Below are 27,448 nucleotides of genomic sequence, written 5' to 3' on the forward strand. Positions count from 1 at the left end.
AGAATTTTCGAGTTTGTTTTTCTGGGTAGGCTCCTCACGTGTTTTTAGCGTCTTGGACCCAAGTGTTGCTGTGAAGCCCAACTTCAGCCCAGCCCAGAGCCCAGTGCGTGCCCCCAAGCCAGGAGGCCAGACCTCAGGCCACACGGGGCTGCAGCGGGACTGCCCAGACCTGGAGACGCACGTGTTCCACACCGGGGCAGCCAGATGGCGCCTGTCATCGCAGGATGGGAAATGAGCAGACTCCGGTGTTTTGGAGGGCCTGGTGCGGGCAGAGCCCTGCAGGGCGACAGCCTCAGCCATCAGCCTGACCTCCTGGTGGAGCCTGGGCTCACGCTGCGCTAATGCTTTGTCACCTTATTTTCGTCTGCAGGGCTGAAGGCAGTCAGCGCCCCCAGCAGCCCTGGGTTCCGGCGCTCGCCTGTCTAAGCCAGTCACCGCCTCAAACACCAGCTTGTGAAATGCCACTTTCCCCACCAGTTATCGGGGGGCGGCAGCACGGGAAAGGTGCCCTAAACTACAAAGCGCTGCGCGGTGAGCGGTCACGGCCATGACTACTGGCCAATCCGAGAGACCAGTAACGCCTTTAACAAGGGAAAACCCAAAACACGTTCAAAAGCAAATACGACCTCTGAAAGGTCAAGTGTTGCTCAAAACATAGTAAGATAACTCAGAAGTCTAGAAAAAACACCTTTATTTACAGCCATGGGCATCCCACAGGAGTACACGAAACACATAATGTGCACAACACAAAAGCGAACCTCACAGTCAGGGCCGCGCCCGCTCAGAGCCCGATCCGCACCACCATCACCGTGACGTTGTCCGCCGAGCCCCGCTGCACCGCCTTGTTGGCCAGCCTGTTGCAGGCGGCCTCGTAGCGGGCATCCACGGTGGGCTTCCCTTCCCGCCGCTGGATCTTCTCGTCCTGCCGAGCGGGGAAGGGGCACTGGTGAACAGGGACCCGCGTCCCACCACTCCTGAGACGCACCCCCGAGGGACGACCACCCCCCCGGTCCCTGTGGTGGGGGGGCGCGGGAGAAACTGAGCGATGAGTGTCCTGGATGGAGCTCCGCTCCCCCCGGGGGCACAGGAGGAAGGGGGCCCGCTCCCCACGGGGACACGGGAGGAAGGGGGCCCGGGACTGCACAGGGAGGAAGGGGGCCCGGGACTGCACTGGGACACGGGGAGGAAGGGGGCCCGCTCCCCACGGGGACACGGGAGGAAGGGGGCCCGCTCCCCACGAGGACATAGGGAGGAAGGGGGCCTGGGACTGCATTGGGACATGGGGAGGAAGGGGGCCCGGGACTGCACAGGGAGGAAGGGGGCCCGGGACTGCATTCGGACATGGGGAGGAAGGGGGCCCGCTCCCCACGGGGACACGGGAGGAAGGGGGCCCGGGACTGCAAGGGGACACGGGGAGGAAGGGGGCCCGCTCCCCACGAGGACACGGGAGGAAGGGGGCCCGCTCCCCACGGGGACATGGGGAGGAAGGGGGGCTGGGACTGCAAGGGGACATGGGGAGGAAGGGGGCCCGCTCTCCACAGGGACACGGGAGGAAGGGGGCCCGCTCCCCATGGGGACATGGGGAGGAAGGGGGCCCGGGACTGCACAGGGAGGAAGGGGGCCCGGGACTGCATTCGGACATGGGGAGGAAGGGGGCCCGCTCCCCACGGGGACACGGGAGGAAGGGGGCCCGGGACTGCAAGGGGACACGGGGAGGAAGGGGGCCCGCTCCCCACGAGGACACGGGAGGAAGGGGGCCCGCTCCCCACGGGGACATGGGGAGGAAGGGGGGCTGGGACTGCAAGGGGACATGGGGAGGAAGGGGGCCCGCTCCCCATGGGGACATGGGGAGGAAGGGGGCCCGGGACTGCAAGGGGACACGGGGAGGAAGGGGGCCCACTCCCCACGAGAGGAAGGGGGCCCGCTCCCCACGAGGACATGGGGAGGAAGGGGGCCCGGGACTGCAAGGGGACATGGGGAGGAAGGGGGCCCACTCCCCACGAGGACACGGGAGGAAGGGGGCCCGCTCCCCACGAGGACACGGGAGGAAGGGGGCCCGCTCCCCACGGGGAGGAAGGGGGCCCGGGACTGCACGGGGACACGGGGAGGAAGGGGGCCCGGGATTTCTCCTCTGAAGCCCAAGGGCAGCCGGAACGACAGGCACCCACCCCCTTGTGAGAGTGCTCACCTCCAGGCAGGACAAGATGAAGTTCACGGCTTCTTCTGGGGTAAAGACCTTGAAGAGGCCGTCACAGGCCAGCAAAATAAACCTACAACATGGAGAAAAACATAGATGGGTTTTAGCACAAACTTTACAAAATGGCCTGGCAATAGAGATAAAATATATTTGGCCAGCTCCTCAAAAGCTACACATTTTTAAACCAATTTAACTTCTACGAGATCAAGGTTAAATAAAGGCACTTAAAAAGTATTTTGTGTGAGACGGTATACATCAAAGCTGAGACTACACTGTTCACCAGAAGCTAGGGATCAACCCAATCCCGGTTTCTCAGACAGACTCTAGGAACATCACTGCGTGAGATCCATCAGGTGGGACGGTAAATACATGGTGAGTGTCAGTCAACACAGGCCTCTGGCCATTTCCCAAACTGGACGGACGCTTGGACTTGAGGAATGTCAAGCGCTCACTGCCCATATGAAGGGGGACAGCCCTCCGCATTCCCTGCTGGAACACAGGCCTCCGTCCCTTTCAAAGTCCCCCCGACCGCCGAGGGGAGGCTCTCCAGCAGGGACGGAGGGGCGGGACAGTTCCGGTCCTCCTGCTCGCCTCTTTCCTCATTTTAACACCCAGGTCCTGGTTTTCCACCTCTGACTGGGCACTCACTCAGCAAGCATTTACAGGCACATGGTTTGTGCTTGGGACCCGACAGGGCCCCAGCCCAAGCACTGCCAGCCCCTTCCGCCGAGGTGACAGACCCCGGAGAGGGGTTCTGCTCTGCTGCAAAGCGAGGGGTTCCCACAGCAGGGACCACACGGGGCCTGGTCTCAAGGGGCAACGAAAGACTCTCCCGAGGCGTCACCTGGGCAGCTGGAGGAGCAGGTGGAAATGTGCCCCGAGGGGCTGAGGCAGGCACGGAAAGGCGCCCCTGGCAGCACTGGCCTCCTGGCCCCTTGCTGCCGCCTCAGCGCCCACAACCCCAATGCAGGCTGGTGCGCCAGTGCCTGACAGGCCCCTGGGCCCCGTCCACCTTCCGCACTGACCTGCGGAGGCCTTCTCCCGCAGGCACAGGGCATTATTCTCAAGCAGCTCAGAAACAGAGGCTGGACAAGAGATCTCTTCCTAGTTTGGCTCCGCTTAAAAACCTCCCACAATTCTCCCATTATGAGCTAAACCCCAGACTGCTCAGCAGAGAACACAAGCCTCTGCAACCCGTCCAAGTGCCTGCCACCACGTCCCACTGTGGCGTCAGGTGGCCACACCTTCACCCCACCCCACTTCACCACCCTGGTGTGTGTCCCCTGCGGGAAAGCCCTGCTGTCCCCAACACGGGTGTCTCCCTCCCGCCACGGCTGAAGGCTCCCGGAGCAGCCCGCAGCCCTAAGATACACGGGACTGTGCATGCGCTCACGTGTAGTCAGACTGGACCCACGAGAGCAGATTGGGATGTTACTGATCCCTGCACCTGGAGGGCCCAGCACAGTGCCTAGGACATGGCCGCCCGCCCTCTCGCCACCCCAGGTTCAGTACGCGAGCTGGAAGAAGTTGGAAGAGAAACAAGAGGAGGCGGCCACCCCGTGCCCCAGGAGAGCCTACCTGTCGTTGGGGGTCAGCTGGCAGCGTCTGATGTCCGGCACCGAAGTGACCCCACAGCGCTTGTACTGCCCGTCCCCGATGGAGCGGGACACCTCCAGCACGCCCAGGACACGCCCGTCCCTGCAGCGAGGGGTAGGCACATCAGACCCCACCTGGCAGACCAGGGGCCCAGGACCCAGACCCTGACCTCAAAAGCAGAGAAGTGGGCCAGAGTGAAGGACGTGAGCTGTGGCACCCACACCCCTCGGCCGCCAGTCACACAGCGCTGCAGCGCTGCGTGGAGCCTTCCTGTCCCGGGTCGTCAGCGGCCCGCCGCCCTGCACACCGGTGGCAGCAGCGCCCCCTCGGCCTGGCTCGGGGCCAACCAGGCCTGACCCGCGGGTCTGCCCAGAGCCCAGGGGCAGTGACTGGGTGCGGACCTGGCTTTGTCTGCTTCGTTTGTACCTTAAAGTCACAGGGGCTTCCCTCGTAACTCAGTTGGTAAGGAATCTGCCTGCAATGCCGGAGACCCTGGTTTGATTCGAGAAGGGACAAGCTACCCACCCACTTCAGTATTCCTGGGCTTCCCTGGTGGCTCAGCTGGTAAAGAATCCGCCTGCAATACTGGAGACCTGGGTTCGATCCCTGGGTTGGGAAGATCCCCTGGAGAAGGGGAAGGCTACCCACTCCAGTATTCTGGCCTGGAGAATTTCATGGTCTGTGTAGTCCATGGGGTTGCAAGGAGTTGGACACGACTGAGCGACTTTCACTTTAAAACCACCAGAGTTACAAACAGCTGGGATAGAGGGATATTTTGCATTTCACTCTAATTAGATTTGGAAAATACCTGAAAGTGACTATTCCTTGATTCAGAAGCAAGTGTTCTTTACTTTGGGCATGAACATGATTTAATGACTTAAATATAAACAGGAGAACTCTGGGCACCACTACACCTTCACTCATTCTACTTTCAGAAGAGGGGAAGGTGACTGCAGGGCCTAAGACAGCCAGTTAGTTCCGTCGGTAGGGAAAGCAGCCCCATGCCCACTGCTCCCAAGGACAATCCTGGCGGCGTGCGTGCTCTGCCCCTTGGGCAGCTCCAACGCCCAGCACTCAGGCTCTCAGTGTGAGGCCAGAGGAGACGCCACACTCGACAAGGGGCGCCAGAGAGCTCAGCCAGCCACAGAGCTGTGCGCGGAGGTGCCGCATCACCACGGGGCTCCCCAACGGGGAGCGCGCCCTGGAAGTGAGCCACCCGCCACCCGCCCAAGGGGCCAGAACCGCCCGCCGGCGTCAGGATCCCGCCTGGCTCCCGGCCTTTCACTGGCCCTCAGAGTCACCCTTCCGGTGGCCACCGCCAGGTCACCAGCAGCAAAGACTTGTGCTGGTATCTGTGAGCAGCTGAGCAGTCTTCCCAGGTACAGACAGCAGAACAAAAAGCAAGAGGGAGCAAAGGGCGCCAGCACAGAGCTGAGGGTGAAGAAGTGCGCGGGGGTCCCTCAGCCCTCCAGAGGTGGCAGCTTGGAGCCCGCGGACCAGAGTGCGTCTTCTGGAGTGAGGGCCGAGGGGCTGGGCGCACTTCCTCCTCCCGAGTCACAGACCCAGCTTGTTTCAGTAAGACTGTGCGCAGTGGCCAGGCCGAAGACCCCGGTACCACCAGGACAACTCGGAGCGCACTCGCGCTTCCAAAGCTGACCCGGTGGGCTGGCTGCCGCTCTGCCTGCACTCTGCGCAACAGGCTGCGTGAGATGTGTGTGGTGCGGGCGCCAGCCGGCTGCAGAGGCCCAGGCCGACTCGGGCTGTGCGTCACGGGAGCACAGCCACACCACCTGCCCTCTGTGCCCAGCGAGCCCAATAGGACCGCTCCCGGCAAGGGCTGCCCGGAACCAGCCACGTGGGTCACGGACTGCGCCCGCCCTAAGCCTCCTCGACAGCCCCTCCACACACAGCCAGTTTCCCATACGCAACACAGGACGCTGCACGCTCTGCGTTGGCTTCTCCCCCGGCAAACTGCCGAGAATCCGCTCTTCTCCCACTGTGCTCAAAGTTCTCCCCTGAGACCACCATGCTGGGCAGGGAGTGGGTGTTCAAGTCCCAGCCCACGAGCCAGTCTGCCTTCCCTGGGGACCTGCTGTCCACAGGCCGGGGCTCCTGCCTTCTAGCACTTGCGAATTTGCTCCACACAGCGTCCTTCCCGCCTCCCTTCCGTCTGCCCACCAGTCAGACAGCGGCTGTCCTACTGGTGCCAAGACAGGCACCAAAGCCCGCTGGTTGCAGCACCGTTTCTGCTGGTGTTTTGTTCCGGTTTATCCTTCACAACGGGAGAGGGCCACAGAGACCAACACCCTGGCTGCCCGCTGAACCTGCTCTGACTACAGCGCCTCTGGCCCAGGGACACTGTGGTCTCAACGGGCTCGCAAAGCTGAGGCTGGGAGGTGGAAGCTCCGTCTTCCTCTGACCACCCCAGGACGGCAAATGCCCAGGTCTGGAGTATCAGCAGGGTGTGTGCTACAGGGCAGGACTGCACCCGACCCCAGAACTGTCTCCCCGTCACCAGAGGCCGCCCCAGACACACAGCACTCTGGGCCCGGCAGCAGACGCTACAGGTGTAAGCTTCCCTTCCTCGAAAAATAAACATCAAGCTGTCTTCACTTTCCCCGAGGAATTCTCCTGAGCAGCGTAAAGCACTGCACGTACAGTCCACACCCTTCAGTGTAACAAAGCAGGAAAATAAAAACACATGCGTGGATATGCGTGTCTCTGTAAGACACACTGGCAAGACTCAGGAGATGAGGTGAAGAGAACGCGACCTGGAAGCACCTCTCTGCTCTGTATTTTAGATCGCTGGCCATGTCAATGTAGGCTTTCTTCATGTTTAAAATCATGGTAAAAATGTGTGACATGATATTTGCCATCTTCATTTTCACTTTTAAGCGAACGGTTGAGTGGCATTAGGTACATCCACAGTCTTGTGCAACCATCACCACCATCATCTCCAAGCCTTCCCATCCCCCCACCAGGACTCTGTGACCACTAACCACCAGCTCCCCTCCCCCCCCACCCCATCCTACCTTCTGTCTGGATGGCCTCTGACCACTTGGGGGGCCTCATATAAATGAAATCATGTAGTGTCTGCTCTTCTCTGTCTGGCTCACTCCACTTAGCAAAATGTCCTCAAGGCTCATCCATGTGACAGGATTTCCTACCTAACAAGGCTGTATAGTGTTTCCATTTCATGGAGGGACCGTATTTTGTTTTCTCTTCATCTAACGATGGACACTTGGGTTGCTTCCACCTTGTGGTTATTGTGAAAAGTGATACTATGCACATGGGTGCACGCTTGTCTGTTCAAATCCCCTTTTGAATTCTGGGGCATATAGGCCCAGAACTGGAACTGTTGGATCACATGGCAGGTCTATGTAATTTTTATCTTTATTCTTTTTAAAGCACTGATTTACAACGTTGTGACGGTAGATCTAGTTTTAATTTGTAAGGAACTGCCATGCCGTGTTCCACAATGGCTGTGCCATTTTACATTCCCACCAACAGTGCACCAGGGTTCCTATCTCGCCATGTAAATGCTTCATAATAGAGGGTAAGAAAGCCCTGAAGTTGAAAACAAAATGAAACTAATAATCATGACAAACCAAGTGTAACAAAACCGCAGTGAAAATAATTATTCCGTGTTTACACACAATACTCGGTATATCCTCAGTGAGACACAGACGAAGACAAGAGAGCCACAGGGAGCTCACGTTCATTAATAGTGATGCTGATGATAATTCAATTTCAAAAGGCTATTTTGGCAAATAAATATGCGGTGTTATCAGGAACCAAGATTTTCAGGATAAAAGACACTACAACTACTGACTCAAAGAAGTTAAGAGAAAGCCCTATAAACGCTCAATTCGAATGAGAAGTAGCAATCTAAGCTCACAGGCTACAGAGAGCACACGTGTGTGTGTCCTGGTTCTGTCCTGAACAGACGTGAACTGAGGAACCTGCAGCTGACGCCAGCAGCCCCAGCACACGGAGCTGTTTTAAGACAGGCAGACGTGTGGAAGGCGCTCCCTCCCGCGGCCCACAGAGGGCACGGGAGCAGCAAGAACACCCTGCCTCTACGGCTGCAGTCAGCGCCCGGGGTCCAGAAACCCACCTGCAGTGACTCCTGGAGCAAGGAAGGGGGACGGAAGCAGCAGAGAAGGAAAAGAAAAACACCAGTTTCCACAAGAGTGGGTGGCTCCCACTCTGTAATGGTGATGGAAGAATTCAACACATACCCTGCTTTCAGGGAGAAGCTGGTTCAACCCCTGTTGCGAAGGAGAGCCTCTCCTAACAGGCTGCCTGCTACCACGTGCAGGAGGAGCCAGAAGCTGGTGGTCCGCTTTGCTGGCGCTGTGAAGTGGCTGATTCACACAAGATCACTGAGGGGTGCTAAAAGCGGCAGCTGAAAGGCTGACGGGCAGCAGTCACAAGGGGCCAGAGTGGGTCTCCCCAGACTACCGGCAGACACACACGGAAACATGCCCTCCACTCCAGAGCCATCTGCTACCGCATGGTGGCCAGCACAGAGCCTGCATCTCCAGCAGTGATCGCACACGGCTACTGACACGGGGGCAGTTATAAGCGCCTGGCATCCCCCATCAAATCCCCCACGTTTACTGAAAATGTGTAACCTGAATCTAAAGCAGCCTGTAGACCTACATTCTGCTTTATGAGACGTAACATACAGGCGCCTCAAATGACACCATGAGAAAACAGTGCTGGTGACCCTATCCAAGGGCTGACTAGGGACATGATCCAAGCCAAAGCAGAGATGGTTCTTCATGGAAATACGCGAGTCCAATGCTGACCAGACCCTGGTGTCCAACACAGACACTCTGGGGACAACTGGGGAAATGGGGGCACAGATGGAATGTTAAGATAAGCTAACACAAACTAAGGAATGATTATTTTCTTAGATGTTATGTCTGCAACTAACTTTTAAACAGTTCAGCCACACACATACACACACATATAAACAGACAAAACAAATATGGCAAAATGTTAATTATTCAATCTAGGTAGTAGATATTTAAATACTTACTATTTTAATATTTTTTCTGCATGTTTGAAAATCTTAATAATGAAAGTGAGAGGGCATGGACAAAAAGTAAAAGCATGCCAGCCCCAGCCTTGGGCCGGAGGTGGGCCACAGCCCAGCCCTTTGCTCCGGAACAAGTCACCCCTCCTGTCTCTGAGCACCCCCACTCACGTCTCCAAATTGAGGGGCACACCCTAAGTCCACATAGTGCTTAATAAATGGAGACTGGGAAACAGGAAGTAAATGCAATACAGCTGATCTTACTTTCAGCCATAGGAATGCTAATGTCAAAATCTTTCCAAGGAGCTCAGGCAAATGCAGAATTTTAAAGGTGATGCTACTAACACCAGTGCTGGGGTCACATCCTTGGGCATTAACTCCCACAAGCAGTCACGGGGGCTCAGTCAGTCACGGCACTGGCCAAGGTCAGAACCCCGTCTGTAATTCTGTCTTTGCTCACGCAGACAGCCATAACCCAGACCAAAATCACCTTTTACTAACCCTGGAGTTTTTTAACCAACCCTAAGAATTCGGACTCCTCTCGAGACCTCCCTGCACCACCAGCTAGAAACAGCCTGCAGCGACAACAAAAACTGCCCCAAGTACACAACAGAAGAGAAAGGACACCTCCTACTGCAATCTCACACTGGCATCTCACTTCTCCCTTATCTCCAACAGGCAACGAAGTCTTAAAGGGCTCAAACGGTAAGATGAACCAGAAAAGACCTCTGGTGATATTCCTAATGCAGCATCCTTAGCCCTGCTTAACCACCTGAGAGATGGCAGATGACAAACTAGAGCTGGCACAGTCTTCAAAGATGTAAAGAGAGATGAAACAACTGCGGCAGACCAAGCCAGGCAAGAGCGGCCCCCTGGGCCTGAGAAGTTGCTCCCCAGAAGCCCAGAGGTGATCAGCTCATGCTACTGTCCTAACCACTTCAGATTTTCTCTCTGGAGAAACTGCCCAAACTGTAGCTTATTCAGCTGTGACCAACAATAGTTTTTATGAGAGTTCCTAGGACCACAGAAGATGCTGCAAATGGTGAACGTGAATTAGAGACAGGAATCCTCCTTTTGCAGACGTAGGGAGGCATGTTTCTCGCACATGTTGTTTGTTCCCACTGGGACATACGTGAAATCCTACTTCGGCTTCACCCAGTTAGACCGCAGGCAGTCTCATCGCGCTGAAGACTGCACAAGGCAGAGCGCCCGCCCGCGGAGGTCTCTCGCGCGTCCACAGCGGCCCCTCCCGGAGCCCCTGCCACCCTCTGGTACCTGACGTTTCCTCCGGCCTTCTGTATTCTCATCCGTTCTTCATACTGGGTTGGATTATGTTCCTTGCTGAGGCTCAAGGCCGCGTGTCTTTGACTCTCCTCATTGTAACGACAAAGGATTGCCTGGGATGACAAGAGGACACCAGGTGTGAACTGAACAAGCCCAGCGCCCAACAATGCCAGGGGAGAGCACAGTTAACAACTGACTCTCAGATTCAGCCTCCTGCTGACAAACTTGAGTTCAGAGGGTCCAGCGTCAGAAGTATCAAGTAGCAAAGTGGTGTCACACACACACAAACACTAAGGGAAAGAAAAACTGCTGAGTGACCACAGCCCCCTGCTCCCCTCACCAGGTCACTGTCTTCCCACCTGTGACGTGAAAAGGAGGTCCCTAAACAGCACCGAGGTCCCTTTAGGTGCTACCATTCCCCGAGTCTACACTGGCCCATCTGGTGGGCTGAGCAAGCACACGTCTGCGTGTTCCCATCACCGTGTTTACTGGGTGGTCACTTCCGGACAAACTTCTTATTCTACGGAGGGGGAAGCCTGAGGCCCAGAGGATAAGCATCAGGCCTGGTGTCACAGAACAGGGCCAGGACTCAAACTGGGTCTGACTCCAAAGTCTCTCTTTCTGGCTAATTCATACACGTGCTATTTTTAAGTCCTCTGGTCCAAACGCCCGTGTCCAAGAGGCAGTCCCACCAGAGAGATCCACTAAAGGGTCACCCCAACACAGACCCCACTGGGGCAGGGCTTTCATCTGGGATGCTCACGGCTCCCAGTGCCCCGTATCCCAAGTCACCCTAAAAGCAACAGGGTGGGGAGCGGCTATGTCTGTGTCTGAAGATGCTTTAAGAGTGGGAAGGTCACTCTGTCTGTGACCGCTGCACGGGCATGGAGGCTGGCTGACAAGCAGGTGGCAAGGGAGGCGACCGTCCACTCCTGGCCGGGGAGGCAGCAGGGACCACACAGGCCCTACGGAGCCCGCCCTCTGGCTCTGAGTCAGCCTCACAGCTGGGACGTGACGCAGGCTGTCGTCGTGGGAAGTAGCCAGGTTTTCTCCCTCAGCCCTGGTGCTGGGCTCAGTGGACATTCATCCCATCACCAAGCACTCTTCCAGTCACAGCTGTTGAGTTATTTTGAAATTATATAATTTGGAGAGGCAGGGGCTAATACTTTTCATTCATTACTATCTGAGGACAAAGAAATGAAGACAAATAGTTGTTTAAATATAAGTAGTTTTACTTGAGGGCCAATTAAATTCCAACTTACAGTTCTGTACCTGTTTGACAGATAGGGTATAAGTCTTCCCAGAACAAACAGCCTCCAGTTTAGCGGCCATTCCCTGACCCAGAACTTTTAACTGCAACAGAGCCCCCTGTAGCAACCCCGCCACCGTGGCCTTATTCACCAGTGCTGCCTACAGTCCCCTCGGACGTGCTGCTGTCTCGGGGGCGGCACCACAGCCACATACCCGACTGTCCCCAAGGTTGGCGATGTACAGAGTGTTGTCTACGGCCAGAACACACGTGGCAGTGGACCCGTCCTTCCAGGCTGGCTTCCTGAGGGGGAAACACATCAGAGACACAGTGACCACCAACGCGCCAGCACTCTGAGACTGAACTTCCAGAGCTGAAACGGAAGTGTCCTGCTTTTAAAATGGACGGTTTCTTTAATACGTGTTTTTTTTTTTAAATTCAGATTTCATTAAGCTTTAAGAGCTTACTTCGTGCTAGGAGTTTTTCGGACAACAAGCGTTAGCATTAAACCTTACTGGAAGGCCTGAGATGCGTGTAGGAAAACAACACACCCCCTCCACCACAGGTCTTCATGTGGTTACACTTACTGGCTTGAGGCTTGCTTAAGGAACTCTTCATCAGTATGCTTAAAGGTGTCCAGAAGGCATCTTTTCACGGTTTTCTCTACACTGATTACATCTCCTATTGCAGAGGGCAGGAAAGAAAACAAAGTCTTAAGAAAGGAAGATTATCCTCCCGCCACCATCACTGTGTTTCTGCATTATGACCAAGAACAAGCTGTGCTTCCTCCACTGTAAGCAGAGGTGTTAGTAACCTCCCAAGTACAGAGACAAGAGGTGCCATCGCCCAGAGACACAAGCAGCTCCACAGTGGGCCCGCTGCACGGCCCCTGCTCCCCTCGGCGCCACCCCCTCTAAGCCATGCTCTTTCGATCAAGGATTCTTTTAAAGCCAGTGACGTCTCACTCACCAGCACAAAGAGCCAACCCCGAGATGAACGCGAACAGATTGAGTTCTGAGCCTCACCTTTAGGAAATTTCCTGATTAAGTTCTGATGCAAATTCTGTGCGGCAAATTTTGAGGCTCGAATTCCTCCATGTCCATCAAAAACAGCAAAGTATGAAACCCGAGTGCTGGAATAATGAACTGAGAGTCAGCAAGATCTTCAGGCAAAGATTACTCCTCTCCATTAAAGCTTTTAACTCGAACAGCAAGCAGTAACAGTACCTGAGACAATACTGAAGTAACGTCCATGACATTTTAAAATTAAAAATTCACACTTACTTCAAAAATCAAGATCTGTTAACTCTGATTTTTCACTAATATTCAGAACTCTTTTCTATTTACAGCAGATTTAGTTTTCTACTTACAGCAGATTTAGTTTTAAACACCAACACACAGATAAACACAGATAAATTACTGATCCAAGACAGTCAAGAACATCTGTAAGAGGACAGGTAGTTTCAGAACTGCTACTCAAACTCTGACGGATATCAGATTCTTAAAGCCTACCCCACCACTCCTACTCCTATTCCCCTTTCAAGTTGGCCAAAAAATTCACATACATAAATAGCATTAAAAAACTGTTTCAGGAAGGAAAGAACAAATATGTTATGAGAAATGACATTTACTCTGCAGAGCTGTTCTTTTCCTCAAACGTTTCTAGAATCCCTTCTCAATGTGGGACATCATGAGCCATGAAACAATAAACTTATTTTGCTGAGCATACTCTTGAGGCCCATCCATGTTGGTGCCAACAGCAAATTTTATTTTTTTAATGGCTAACTGATATTCTATTATGTGTGTACATATATTCCAATATATAATATTATATATAATGTGATATATATGTATACATATGCCTCTCATATGTGGTTTATAACTCAGAATCTTACAGTGTAGCATCTACTAGTTATGGCTTGGTGTCCCCCAATTAAATCTGTTCCCAAAAGACGTGCCCCCGAGGCTTCCCCAGAGGCCCTCTCCTGGCTCTAAAAGCAACTCCAAGCAACTCCTGCTCTTGGTGACAAGGGCTCTTCCTCCATACCTTTTCCTTCACTTTAATTTTATGCAACTGCAGGAGAAATTTCAGTCTTCCACTTTTTTGGTCTCCTTCTGGGCCCTCACTACCGCACCAGCTCTCCTGATGCCATTCACTGCTGCGCCAGCATCAGAACAGACTTCTACACCACCCGGGCTGCCAGAGCAGGGCACTCACATGAGGGAGGAGGGGGGCCGGCACTCCTCAGTGATGTCATTCAGGATGACGTGGGCGTCCTGCATTTCCTCCCGCTCGCCCTTCCGCTCAGCCACGTAGCCTTTCAGGCCGAAGATCACCGAAGAGGCTACGGAAAGGAGAACAAAAAGCCAATACAAAACTGTGCCCTTCTCTCCAGACGCCCTAGTCCCAGAGCAAATGAGAGGGAACTGTGGCTGTTCTACCCAGCAGTGTCCGAGAGCTGCCCTGCCAGGCATCTCCCCGCTACAAGTGGCAAGTCTGCTACAGAAAGCAGACCACTGCTGATCGGGGCGGCCTCTGCAAGGCTGAGCAGCGGAGAGGAGACAGCAGGCGACAGCAAGTCAGGACAGAACGGCTCCTCCAAAGAGAGCACTTGGTCAAAGCACCAGAGTAAGGAATGTGCTGTCACCCCACAGAAGTGATACTGGAACCAGGGCAAGGAGCTCCTTGCAAATCTTGTCTGTTAATAATTTCATGAGGACAGAAAAATCTAGTTTAGAGAAATGCAAGTAAGTAGTTTATCCCAACTGCCCTGTTGGACACATTGGAAATACGTTTCCATGCTTGAGGCTGGAAGACTGAACAAATGGAAAGATCAGTTGCTTTTACTTTAACTGAGGAAGGAAAAGGAAAAAGGGAGTCCACTGGAGGTGCAGAAATTTCTCTTTAATGGCTGGCTGGAGCTCATATTCTGACACTTGAGAGCCACGTCAGTGATAGATGTCCTTCCTGAAGGGCGGCTGCTGGCAGGCACAGCACTCTTCAGGCTCTAGGCAGTGACAAGCTACGCTGAATCCTGCATCCTCACACAACACCTCCGCGGGAGCCCGCAGCCTCCGCCGGAGATCACTTATGGCATGCGACCAAGTGGCTTGCTTGGCTGGTGCAGTCAGTAAAAACCCAGAATGCCAGCTTTCTCTCTAGCTGATACTCCTCACTTATTCCTCATGCACTGTGGCACTTTACAAAGCTGACAACAAATTTCAATTGCTCTTTCCAGCGTCAGGTCATCTCTTGGGACGCTGCCTACGAGCTCTTCACAGAATTCCAAGTACTAATCAACAGGCAGAGGGCAAGGACATGTGGTTGGAGAGAGACTGGGGACCCATACACTAACCACAGCCAAGTAAACCTGTCTCTAACCCCTGAAGGACTGAGGCAGGTTTCCTACCTGACTGAAGGTGAGTAAGAGATGGAGCGCATGGAGAGCAAAGAGTGAGGAAGCACGCATGAACTTGGAAATCCGTGTGCAAACAGGGAACCCTATCCACTTCTTAAACACAGACACAGAAAGGAAGTGTTATCACTGGAAAGCTAAGCTTGATTTTGCTCTGGGTTGTCTTACAATATGAAGTCTAATACATTTGTTTTCAAACTGTCTGAAAACCTTTACAAACTTTCTTTTCCACAAGCTCTTCACTGCCATTCTTCTCTTCATCAGAGGTTTTTCTCTTTGCTCCTTTCCCTTCATTCTTTACCACCTGGGATATCGAAGTGTCAAGAGAACCTGGAAATATAAAGTAAAAACCAGACAGAAACACAGCTATAGACTGTTAAGTCCCGAGCAGACCTGGTCCCCTCCCAGCCCTCGGAGATGAAAGGACATTTGTGCGAGGCCTGGGAGAGAGGGAGGCTCAGCAGTCATGGCCATGACTCTGAGGGGTGGGGTAGTGCCCTGGGTGCCCACAGAGGGGGGCCACAAGTTAAAATCCAGGCCCTGCTCAGAAGGCTTCGGGGGGACATGTGAGAGGCTTCTCAGTGGCAAAAACACATTCATACCTTGGGGCTATGGCACACACATGGTATTTTATATCCACAAGCCCTTACGTATACATTTTCCAAAACCTGCCAAGTGAAACATCCTGAACCAGCTCAAAAAAACCAACAAGGACTTAAAATGAGACCAATATCAGGCTCTAAGAACCGTCTGTATCTTGAAAGGCAGAACACTACTGCTGAAGCCATTCCCACTTGCAAAGGGATGAACGTCTAGTCAAAGTTAAGAACTAAGGGCACCTGCAGTGAGTATGCACTGTGGAACGACAAAGTCTAGTTTTAAGTCTCAGTTCTGCCACTTACAAGGGGTGTACCCTTAAGGCAAGTTACTTAACCTGCCGGCCTCAGCTTCTTCATCCATAACAGGGAGAAAACTGTCCTCTCAAAAGGCTGTTTAAAACTGATGGGGAGAACGTATGTAAAGCTTTCATCACAGTCTCTGGTCCATCAAGTGTCCAATGAATGGCCCTAAGTATTCTCTGCATGTAGGTATAAAAGCATACAACCATTTATTATTCATACAACTACTCTTTGCCAGACCTTTCTGAGTACTGAGGGGAAAAAGGAAACATTCTTGCCTTCAAGAATAATCAGTTACTTGCAAAGGACAGATTTCTGCAACAGTGTAACACACACATCCTACCCCACATGGTAAGGCAAATTAACTAGGACAATGCCATGGATCTCTCGATGGTCTCTCCATTAGCCTCCTGCCACTTACTGTTTGTGTTCCAGTTTTCCAAATGTGTATGAAAAAAAACTTCCTTTCTTTTATATTGCAAAACAGAGAAATTTTTTAAACTGTTATTGCCTTCAAAGTGAATTACATTGTAATCAGAGAAAGTGGTCTACATATGATATTGATTCTGTACTAGGACTTACTTTATGGCCTAGAATGTAGTCAACTTTTGTAAATGGCTCTTGCCTGCTTGAGAAGAAAAGTATGTCTTCTCAAGAAATCCTAAATATTGGATACAAGATTGGATTCTACAAACCCTGTTAATAATGGTGCTGAAGTCTTCTAAGTTGCTATTAATTTATTGCCTTTTGCCCTGAGGATAACTAAGACATAACTATCCTGAACCCTCCTTTCTTTAACTAAATCTGTTAAGAGCCCTAGTTGCACATATTTAACTTTCATTATAACTAAGAGTACTGTCTTTATTAGGAAGGTTTTAGGGTAAATTGTATGAGAATGCTGTAATTTTTTTTGTATGGACACAGCCTGAAAATCTGAGAATTCTTGTGAAATATGACTGTGATACTTTTTCTAAATACAGAAATGTGTGTGTGCTAAGTCACTCCAGTCATGTCTGACTCTTTGCGAGTCTAGGGACTATATCCAGCCAGGCTCCTCTGACCATGGGATTCTCCAGGCAAGAATACTGGAGTGGGTTGCCATGCCCTCCTCCAGGGAATCTTCCTGACCCAGGGATTGAACCCACATCTCTTACATCTCCTGTATTGGCAGGTGGGTTCTTTACCACTAGTGCCACCTGGGAAGTTCAAATATAGGAAAAATACTAATTTAATCCATACTTGGTTAGACTAATTCCAATGACTCAGTAGCAATTAATTAATAATACAGAAAAATATACCTGAAAAGCAGTTAAGAGTTCTATCTGACAACATAAGGAAGGTTTTTTCACACTAGAAGATACTCACATATGAGAAAGGACAGCCTGCATCCACCCTGCCACATCCACCCTGCCCCCCCCCCACCCTGCTTTGGGGGAGGTTCCATGTGAGAAGTACTCAGACGGAATAACAGACTCATCATGTATGACAACCTACACGAATCTGCTCTGTTTTCCCCTTCTGTTCAGTTGGGATGTAAAAGGAGAAGTTAAACATTTACAGAAACAAGTAGAGCCAGTGTTAATAGGCTTGACAAAAATGAAATAAAATCAACAAAAAGAATGTTGAGAACGAACATAAAAGCACTGGCTGGAAATTAATTAACTAAGGTCTTAAACCTCAAGAATTCAAATTCCTGCACACGGTTTGTACCAGTCAGTAAAGCAGTGTCATTCCAACTTCACTTAAAGATCAAAATTATTTTTCTTTTGTAAGTGGTATAAAACAGAAGACTAATTTATCAGGGATACTGAAGATATTTTTTCAGTGTGAAATGTGAAAAGTACTTCACATATAAATGTGGAAAGTACTTCACATATTCAGATACTTTTCTGCTGGATACATCTGGATCTGTCAGGAATATAACAAAGCAAAACCAGAATGACAGAGTCAGGTTTTTTTTTAAAGAACCTTAATAACAAAGGTCAAAATAAACAATTGAATTCTTAAAATTCCAAGGAGTAGAAAATAATCACCAGAAAGTGATGCAGTATTTATGTATATTTTTTGCTTCCCAACTGATGGTATCCACTGAGTTTAGTTTGTTTGTTTATTCGTTTTGGCGGGAACCTAGTTCCCCAACCAGGGGTCAAACCTGAACCCTAGCAGTGAACGAACTGAGTCCTAACCATTGGGCCGCCAGGGAATTTCCGGTATCTATTTAGTTTTAATAAACCTATGTAGTATTATAATTTGTCATCCTAAGGCTTTTTACAGCTATAAATAAATACACTTTATGTAAGAGTAAAACATTATGTTATTTCCATCAGCACACTGGACTAGCTTCCCTACAACTTACCTGAATCGCCACTGGTGGCTGGCGGGAGATCGTCAAAAAGCAAAGGTCCCCCAGAGCCTGAAACACAGCAAAACACCGAGTGAGCCCACAAAACCAGGGTGGGGCTCCAGTTTCAGAATCCATCCCACCAGGATACCTACACAGGTCACTGAAATAAACTCAAAACTCTCGTGTCAATCCAGTGGCAACTCATACTGTGCACACAGCGTCCTGAAACTACTTTAAGTCTCATCATTTCAAAGGAGACAGAAAACCTGCCTTGGAGTTCAGTCTTATTTCACTAGTAAAATAGACGCTCAGATGAACCAGAGAACACTGCTCAATATCTTCACGCAGTTTCTCAGGGCTAGCAACTAGCGGATTTTTCTGCCTTACCTGATGCCATGGATTCAAAACTTAAGACAGTCCAACACCTAAAACATCTGTGTGTTGAAAATGGGGGAAAGGGAAAAAGATTGAGACAACTACAATCCCAGGATGACACGTTGACACACACCTGGGAGAGCCTGGAGACTGTACCTGAGTCAGTACTGCTGGCCGGAGGGAGACCATCAAAGAGCAGAGATCCTTTCTGAGCTTCTTTCCCTAGAACACGGAACACCTGCTTAGAGAGCACTTGGACACTGGCCAGGTGGGGCTCGAAGGGGGAGATCTTCTGAGATAAGTCAGCTATTAAACTCAAATCTTCTCCTCTCTGTTGGACAGAGTAACCATTTCCAAAAATACTTTCTCAACAGTCATTTAATATGGACATTTGTTTCCAACAGTTATAGTCAATATACAAGCAATGAAGATGATCCAATAGGAATTTTAAGGGCTACTGAGTGTTTTAAGGAAAACAAGTATTCTTGCTAATTTCAGTATTGAAAGGAACAAATTTTAAAAAAACCTTTCTTTAAGAGTGAATCCTGAGAAGAAAAAACTGATTCTAGAGCAAAACAATAATTCTATCTCGGTATCCAGATAAAGGGACTCTTCAAAGATCTACCGATCTTAAAAAATCCTATTTCAATAACATTCTGAACTAATTACCAAGCAGAATCTTAAACACACAAGCAGAGAGATGGTGAGAGGTCTGAATCTGTCTTAACCTGGTATCTCCAGCACAGAGCCCAATTCAATAAATATCTATGAAGAAAATGAGGAATTTCAGATACTCCAAGATAAACTCAGGAGAAAGCTAAGAAATCTTTCTACTTAAAAACCTAAAGATTTACCTAACAGAAGTACTTGTCTTAAATGTTTTATACTCAATTATCCCTTTCCACATAAAATTTAATCATTATTCCTTCTCCAGCTTTCCTCAAAATTTCTACTGAAGTTACAAAATATACGAACCAGCCCACAGGAATGTGGGGGAAACAACAGGCTAAAGATGAAGATGTGGATGTCCACGTCCTCTGAGATCAAACACACTGATCTTGTTCCTCAGAGCTCAAGTACAGAAATGCACCCAATTAAAAACCTACTCAAAAAAACAAAACAAAACAAAACAAAACAAACCTACTCAACATGTGTGCTCCGAAAGTTTCATCCATATTGTCTTTTTGCCTAGAAACGAGCTAGGTATCAACTCTACTTTTTTAAAAACTAAAAATTTTAAGCAAAATTTATAAACTTCAAGGAAATAAATTTCTTTAGGGGTCTTTAGGTCAGAAGTACATTAAATACCTGATAAATTCCTAATTTAACAAAAAGTAACTCTTTTGCTTTATACCCGTAACACAAACAGGAAATAGTTATTCCGTTAAATTATAATTTTTTCCCTTAGGATTAGCATAAAGACATTAAGTAATTACAAGTAGTTTCACTTTTCTCACAAGTGACATACTCTATGGGAAGTATTCCAAAAACAGCATTAGAACATTAAAAGGCATTTAGGATAACCATTTACTCACTGTACTATTCCTCCTACAAGAATCACTAATATTTCAGCAGACTACTTCCAAAGGGAACTCAAACCGTACTAGTCTAAGCATAATCATGTCCATTTCAACAGACTTCAGACTGAACAGGATGACCCAGAACAGTCGCACTATATTCAGCAGGGTCAGAGCACGAGGCACCTTGGGACAGAGGGACATTGCTGGGAGGAGGCCGACCCGAAGAGCAACCAACCCTCCACTTATGCAGGGCCAGATTTTAATTTCTGAATTAAATTACCTCTCTATACCAGGTCTTTCCAAATCCAATGTCCAATGGGGGGAATCCTCTTTTACCCAGGTAAAACATTTTCGGTCCTGACAAGCATTCCTCATAACAGGGTTTCCAGCTCAGCACTAGCCTGGCCGCTCTCCTTTGTTGACAAGTTAGTTAAGAGAGTGCCTCAAACCTACCACCAGCCCCAGAGAACAGCCTCTCTTCCCCTGCTGAATGGCGTGAACCTCAACTGCTCTCTATCACTCTAGAATATTCTGAGTGGTACTGCAATTAAACACAGTGAGATCATCTCAGAGTTTTGTTGGCCACAACTGAGAATGGCTTATGCAAATGATAATTAACATTCACTGCCTGCCAAGAACTATTCTAGTGCTCTACATATTTTCATGGATTGAATTCTTATAATAATCTTATGAGGTGGGTACTATTATTATGGTTACTTACTGATGAGGAAACTGATGCACTTGCTTAAGTAACTGTCCAAGAGAAGAGCCAGTGAGAAATGGAGGTTGAAACGCAGATAGCCTGCTGTCCCAGCACATGCTCTTTGTGAGGTGTTATACTGCCTCCTCGCTGTTACAGGAACTTCACAAGATCATTTAACTTTTATACAACCCCCCAAAGATAAGCCTAAGGCTCTATAAGATCTCTGGAGTACCTTTTTGCATCATCGTAAGGATCAAAGTTAAAATAGTTTGCATCTGGATTCTTTAAAAACAATCTGTACATCACAGATGCTATAAAGGGAACTTCTGGTTAGCCAGAACCTTACATTCTGTGTTGGATAAATAGTAATTCAAAGTATCTGGGGCTGCAATCACTGGACTAAGTGTGACTTTGACCTTACCTTTAGAAGTGGTCCCTGAGTTCTAAATACAAGAACTCTCATAAAGAAAGAAACGAGACAGAAAACAGGTTTTCCATGACACTTAATCTCACCTGATTTTTTTTTTTTAAAGTTATTTACATTCTGAAGCTAAGTCTACTGAAAGTTACATATTATGCTGACAAAAATACTCTTGATCATTTTCAGGTTGCAAAAAGTTGCTACTTATAGCAACAGAAACCTTAAATATTTTGCCTAACTTGCTTCTTGTACCTGAATTTTTAACTATAAATGCAATACAGTTGACCTCCTCATCCATGGATACAAAGGGTCAACTGTACTACACCATTTTATATAAGTGACTTAAGCATCCTCGGATCTGGGGATCTGAAGAGGACTTCAGACCCGATCCCCCACAGAGAGTGACAGACAACTGTGTATGTTTTCCAAATACCACAGATGTATTAGAAAAAGGCCCACTGCTCCACCTATCCCCACCAGAATAACACCTTAGTGTATACTTTCCATTTCCCTTTATGCTCATGAATTGAATCGTAGATGTTCATTTTAATTTTTAAAAGGTGTAAGTACGCTATATACAATGCTGCTACTGCTAAGTCACTTTAGTCGTGTCCAACTCTTTGCGACCCCATGGACTGTAGCCCATCAGGCTCCTCTGTCCATGGGATTCTCCAGGCAAGAATATTGGAGTGGGTTGCCATTTCCTCCTCTGGAGGATCGTCTCAACCCAGGGATCGAACCTGTGTTTCCTGTGGCTCCTGCACTGCAGGCAGATTCTTTACCATGAGCCACTGCCACCATTATATACAATACTCTACACATATCATTGTTCATGTAAGCCATCAGGGCACGCTCCAGACCAGCACACTGGGTCTAAGGCTTCTTTCCAACAGTCGCCCACTATCCTACAATATACCGGAAGCACTGCCACTCACTTGTCCGGGTCCTTTACTGATGGGCATGTGGAGTGATTCTGGTTTATTACATGACAAATAATGCCGTAATGAACAACCCGGGATTCATAAGCTCATTTTATCTGCCAGATTGCTAGTAAGAAAGTAAACAAAGAAATTTGACAAATGCCAAAATGTGTTCCAAAAAAAGTTGTGGTAACTTTCACTCTCAACATGCTTTATGAGAATGTCCATTTCTCTGAATATTCATTACCATCGTGCCAATTTTTAAATCTGACCAGTGAAAAACATGGTACACCAGTGACCTGCTATTCCTTCCCAGTGACTGAGGAAGCTAGCACCAATTCCCATCGATGGGTCGCCTGCATTTCTCTGTAAACTGTCAGGATACATCCTTTGACCATTTTTCTAATGGGTCACCTCTTTTTCCTGTTAACTTGTCTGAGCCTTTCCCTTACCAGGGGCAGTGACTTTTAGTAACGGTACCGCAACTATTTTCTCTCAGTTTGTCTTTTGCCTTTGTGCTACTTTGGCTGCAAAAACTTTTTACTTTTACATAGCTAAACCCATTTTAATTTTTTTATGACTTAAGTTTTTTCTTACTAACCCTGAGGTTTTACAATTAGTGCAAGTTTTTTCTAATATCTTAGCCTTTATTTTATATTTTGATCTCCAATTTCATAAAAAGAAATATTTTGAGGGTGCCTTGCAAAGCAAGTATTTATTTAGTCATCGACAGCAGACCATCAGTTTTAAAGTGTACTGGTGTAGTGAAAGAACCACCCTATAAAACTGAAATCAGATTACTACACAAAGGACTTTAAACCAAGACACCTTTAACTTGTTCAGCTACCAAATATAAGCTATCAATCTTCAAAGACATCAATCAGCATTTTAATGACTATATTGCAAAGAGTCCAACAAGACTTAGAGATCGAACAAGCAAAGAAATTCCATCTCCATCTGATACGAACAAATACACATCCTCTTTTAAGTAAGTATGTATACTATACATTAGAAACTTGATTTCACTCAGCAAGCAAAACCTGTTAAGCGTTGGGATGAAAACCCTTAATTCAGCTCAAAATCTGAAAACATTTATTGTATTCTTTCCATATTTTTCTTCAGATCATAAAAAGTAAGAGGCTTGGTGTAGGAACATTAGATGTGATGTTCAAACCAAAAATCAAAACACCAAATCGAATACACTTGACATGATCAGGAGTGGATACTTCTTCCCTTTGGACACTGGGCGTTTTGACAGAATCCATTTGAGAGTGCATTTTCCCCCCTTTTGAACAGCTGTGAAAGTTAACTCATAGAGTGACATCTACAAAGCACTAGCGTCTATCAGTACTGAGCACAGAGCCTCTGCTCTCCCCTACACACATACTCACTCCCTCTAACCTGTGGGTAACAGTAGGATGCAACACTAATTTTTCAGCTGCAGGAACAGCCACAGAAGACAGTAAGGGCAGAATTAGGATTTGAAACCAGTCTGAGTACATGCCCCAAACAACTCTGCTGGGGGACTGTGAAAATGATTAGGTCTTTTTATTGTTCCTGCATTAGCTCAGAAATTTGTGACACCTGCACATCCTTTAAGGGCTATGACGGTGGCAATCTAGCCTCCTCTCTCCATCTGCTTCAAGAAGCCAACTTTACTTTCCTCTCCTTCACTCTAGATTCAATGTTATCAACAATTTTTCAGAAACAAAAAGTATGACATTTATTTTTTTGACATTTGATTTAAATTTTCAAAAATCAAAGTACTTTTACAAAATCATAAAATCAGTTTCTATTCTTGTTCAAATGACTTTTTTTTTTTAACCTGTTAAGTTTAATCTTACTGGTTTTAACTAAATGCCTATCAAGATAACTTTGGGTTCTGATTGTGTACTCACTTTAGTACTTATCCCTCTCAGCGTCTGTCATCAACAAATTCAGAAGGCATGCCTTCTTTGCCTTTAACACACTCGGTCAAGGAGAGCCTGTAACAGTGCCAGCACCCTCCTCACCGGCCGGAGGCGGGTCACTGATCCACTCCTGAGGGAGCCCGGCTTTAAACACCACGCAGCACCTCTGCCACCCTGTCGTCTCAGCCAGGGTTGGGGATGTCCTTCCAGGCACCAACTTAAAGAATCGTCAACTTTTGGATCATTCAGGGGTCCCTTCCACCTGAGTGGACCCGAATTAATTTCAGGTAGAAAGTGATGGCAATTAAAGAAAATGACAGGCATACAGGTGCATCTGCTAAGGCAAACTCTGCCCCAAACACACTCGGACAGAAGTTATCCTCCATCAATAGAGTCAAAAAGACTGCATACACAAGCCAGAGTTTTCACCCACAACGAGAACAATCTAGAAAAGAAATCTAGGGAACAACCCACAAAATGAGATGTTCTGCCGGGAAAATTAACAGTGCCGTTATTGTGACTAACGGCCTCCTAAGACGGGCCTGGCATCCACATGTGACATGCCAGAATCCAAGCCCTACGGAGGGCAGAACAACCCCTTCTTGGGAGACTTCTTCACGGATCCAAGTCGCAGGTCGCACTACTTCTCCACGTTGCATGCGCAGGCAAACCGGAGAACCAAACGTTCCCCCAAAAGCACACTGTTCCCTTGCCTAGAATCTCTGCAATTTACAAGTCCATCCATCTTTGGAAGCCCGAGTCCAGCACCACCTCCCAACCAACTCTCCGTTCACGGATCACAGACACCCCTTTCCCCGGGCACTGAGCAACTCCCAGTCGTTAACTTTGTCCCTTTTCGATGTCAACCACTCGCATTCAGAATTCGGCTTCTCTGAAAGAAAGCAAACGCTGGGTGTCAGTCACCTTCGTATGCCCCTAGGACAACAGCAGTTGCCGAACCAGGGTCTCCAGACCCTCTCCGGGACTGTCCAACAAAATCCGCTGCGGATTTCGTAACACAGAGGCCGGGCCCCACCTTCCGGGCTTGCAAGCTGAGTGGGGCTGAGCTGGGCCTGGAATCTGAAAAGTGTTCTGAAGAGTTTTCCACGTTTCCTGCCACCGACTTAGACTAGGAAATTAAAAAAAAAAAAAAAGTCCTAAACCACAGCATCCAGCTGAATGTCTTGCACCTGAAAACGTGAACAGGTCTTGCTAAATTCAGCCTGGGAGCGGTTATAACCCGCCGGACAGAGGACCAGGCGTGGTGGTCCCCGCACGGCTACCCCGTGGAGCTCCGACCCCCGGCCTCCGGGACGCGCACGGCGGCCGAGGTCAGGGGGCAGCCAGGGGTGGGGAGCGGACCAGGGCGAATGGTCTTCCCTTTGGGGAGAGGGGACTTCCGGGGCCCAGAGGGAACAACAACTACTACTCCGAGTCTTGAGACAAGATCGGAGGACGCAGAGAGAACGAATCCTCTCTTCTGAGCCTCAGAATCACGAGCAGCCGAGCCGGGACCACCTCAATCGCCGGGGTACACACAGAACACAAAGCCCAGGAAACGCCGAACCGGGAGAGCGCCCGGGACCACGAGCTCCCCAGGCGGGCGGCCCGGACGCAAGCCGGCGGCGCGGGGCTCCCGTGAGGGGAAGCGGCCGCGCACAAAGGGCGCCGGGCCGCGCGCGGCCTTTCCTCCTGCGCAGCGAACATGGCGGAGGCCCGGCTCCCCGCGCCGGTGCAGGCCGCGCTCGCCCTCCCGCGCGCCCGCCCGCCCGCCCTGCTGGCCCTCACCAGCCCGGCGGCCGCCCGCTTACCAGCAGCCGGCCGCGGCGAGCGCTCGGGCTCCGGCAGGTCCCCGAACAGGTCCATGACGGAGGCTGGGCAGCGGCTGCGGCAGACGCGCAGCCCGCGAGCGGCGGCGGGCTCCACACCCTGCGGCGGCTGCGGGGGGGCGGCGGCGGCGGCGGCGGCGGCGGCCCGGGAGCCGTCAATCACCCGAGGGCGGGCCCGGAACGCCACCAATCGGCGCGCGGCATGGCCCTGTCGCCCCAGAGGCCTGCGTGAGGGCGGGACGGGGGCGGGGCGACGGCGCGCAAGCGCACTGGCCTCGCTTCCGCCGCGACAGCGAGCTGGTAACCCGGCTGGCTTGCTGACAGTGAGGCCGACGGCGCCATGTTCCCCGCGCGCGCCTGTCCTGGGCTCCTCAAGTTTTCTCTGGACATGGGCGTTGGATTCCGAGAAGGCCCCTTTCAGAAACACAAGTCTGCGCTCAAGGGCCGCTGTAGTGAGCCCTGGTGACCCGGAAGACCCGGGTTTTCACGTTGGTTCCGTCCCGCCATCCCTGGCCAATTTGAGGTTGAGAAGCAGAATCCTGTTGGAGCGAACCCTTGAGATGCATGGTGGAGAGGAGGCATCTCTGGACTTGTCTGCTCCCATCTGATCACGTGGGGAAGAGGGGAAAACAAGCGTCCATGGCGGTGACATCAGGGAGCTGGCCTGGCACACACAGCTGGCCTCAGTGTTCTACTGAATATACAGAGTTCCATGAAACGTAGACATCAGGCTCTGATGTTAGATCCACGGCAAAAACGAGGCCCTTCCATACTTGTCTGAACACAGACAGAAGAAGAACATTGTCCAAGCCACAAAAATGACCAAACCTCTTTCTGTCTCGGCCAATCAGAGTGACTGCTCATTCTTTACCAGTTACAGGTTTAACTTTTCTCTATTCTTCTTGCCTCTGTGATGCAATCTATGAAGACATCTGGTCAAGGAATTGCTTCCTTTTCCTGACATCCAATCCAAAGTGGACTGGCTTCCTTAAATGTTTCCCCCACATCAACTAACACAACTGAAATGTTGTAAATATCAGTAGTTGCTGTTCAGTCGTCCAGTTGTGTCCGACTGCGACCCCATGGACTGCAGCACACCAGGCCTCCCTGTCCCTCACCGTATCCCGGAGTTTGCCCAAGTACACGTTCCTTGCATTGGTGATGCCCTCTTCTACTCCTGATCTCAATCTTTGCCAGCATCAGGATCTTTTCCAATGAGTTGGCTTTTCACATCAGATGTCCAAAATACTGGAGCTTCAACATCAGTCCTTCCAGTGAATATTCAGGGTTGATCTCCCTTAAGATTGACTGGTTTGATCTCCTTGCTGTCCAGGGGTTTTTCAGGAGTCTTCTCCAGCACCACAGTTAAAAGGCATCAATTCTTTGACATTTTGCCTTTACGGTCCAGGGATATATCTACACATCCCTTTACTGCGGTTTCCCATGGTGATGGTCTCCCTCGCTGGGATGAAGCACAGCTCCGTGGACTACTGATTACTGATTTCTGGTGATCTCTGGCTAAGGACATTGTTGGCCCAGCAAGCCTTCATGCTGCACATCTACCCAGCTGCTCACTCGCTACTGTTTGAAACCCTCAGGGCGCTCTCCTCTTCCTTTAGCAGATGAACTGCCTCCTCCCTGCAGGCGTGCTCTAAAGGAATAACAAAGCCCTGTTTCCTCACCTCTCTCCCACTTTCCTGCCCACCCCAACCTTGTTTCACTTCCTCACTTCTCCAGACACC

General features: G+C 49.9%; 1 protein-coding gene across 3 annotated transcripts; it reads right to left on the bottom strand.

Moving 5' to 3' along the window:
- Positions 1-674: 674 nt before the first annotated feature.
- On the bottom strand, positions 675-25,821 carry ILKAP (ILK associated serine/threonine phosphatase). Of its 3 annotated transcripts, XM_061122612.1 has the most exons (12): positions 25,689-25,821; positions 18,560-18,625; positions 18,041-18,097; positions 14,996-15,115; positions 13,588-13,714; positions 12,396-12,502; positions 11,958-12,051; positions 11,586-11,673; positions 10,113-10,234; positions 3,776-3,895; positions 2,189-2,270; positions 675-922 (listed from the first exon to the last, which is right to left on the bottom strand). In XM_061122612.1, exons 1-12 carry the CDS (start codon positions 25,741-25,743, stop codon positions 782-784), a joined length of 1,179 nt encoding a protein of 392 aa, XP_060978595.1. In that variant the 5' UTR covers positions 25,744-25,821; the 3' UTR covers positions 675-781. The 3 variants fall into 3 exon arrangements, with proteins under 3 accessions (XP_060978595.1, XP_060978596.1, XP_060978597.1); XM_061122613.1 differs by lacking the exon at positions 18,560-18,625; XM_061122614.1 differs by lacking the exons at positions 18,560-18,625; positions 25,689-25,821 and adding an exon at positions 18,416-18,440.
- Between the last annotated feature and the right edge of the window lie 1,627 nt (positions 25,822-27,448).

Source organism: Dama dama, chromosome 20 (assembly GCF_033118175.1).
Source record: "Dama dama isolate Ldn47 chromosome 20, ASM3311817v1, whole genome shotgun sequence".
In the NCBI taxonomy this organism is placed as follows: Eukaryota; Metazoa; Chordata; class Mammalia; order Artiodactyla; family Cervidae; genus Dama; species Dama dama.

Bases quoted from the DNA above. Each gene is read 5' to 3' on its own strand.
- ILKAP (XM_061122612.1), bottom strand. From the start codon at position 25,743: ATGGACCTGTTCGGGGACCTGCCGGAGCCCGAGCGCTCGCCGCGGCCG. The intron at 12,052-12,395 runs GTGAGGCTCAGA...CCTCTGCAATAG, and splicing joins AATCAGGAAATTTCCTAAAG to GAGATGTAATCAGTGTAGAG. The intron at 11,674-11,957 runs GTAAGTGTAACC...TTTCCCCCTCAG, and splicing joins CTTAAGCAAGCCTCAAGCCA to GAAGCCAGCCTGGAAGGACG.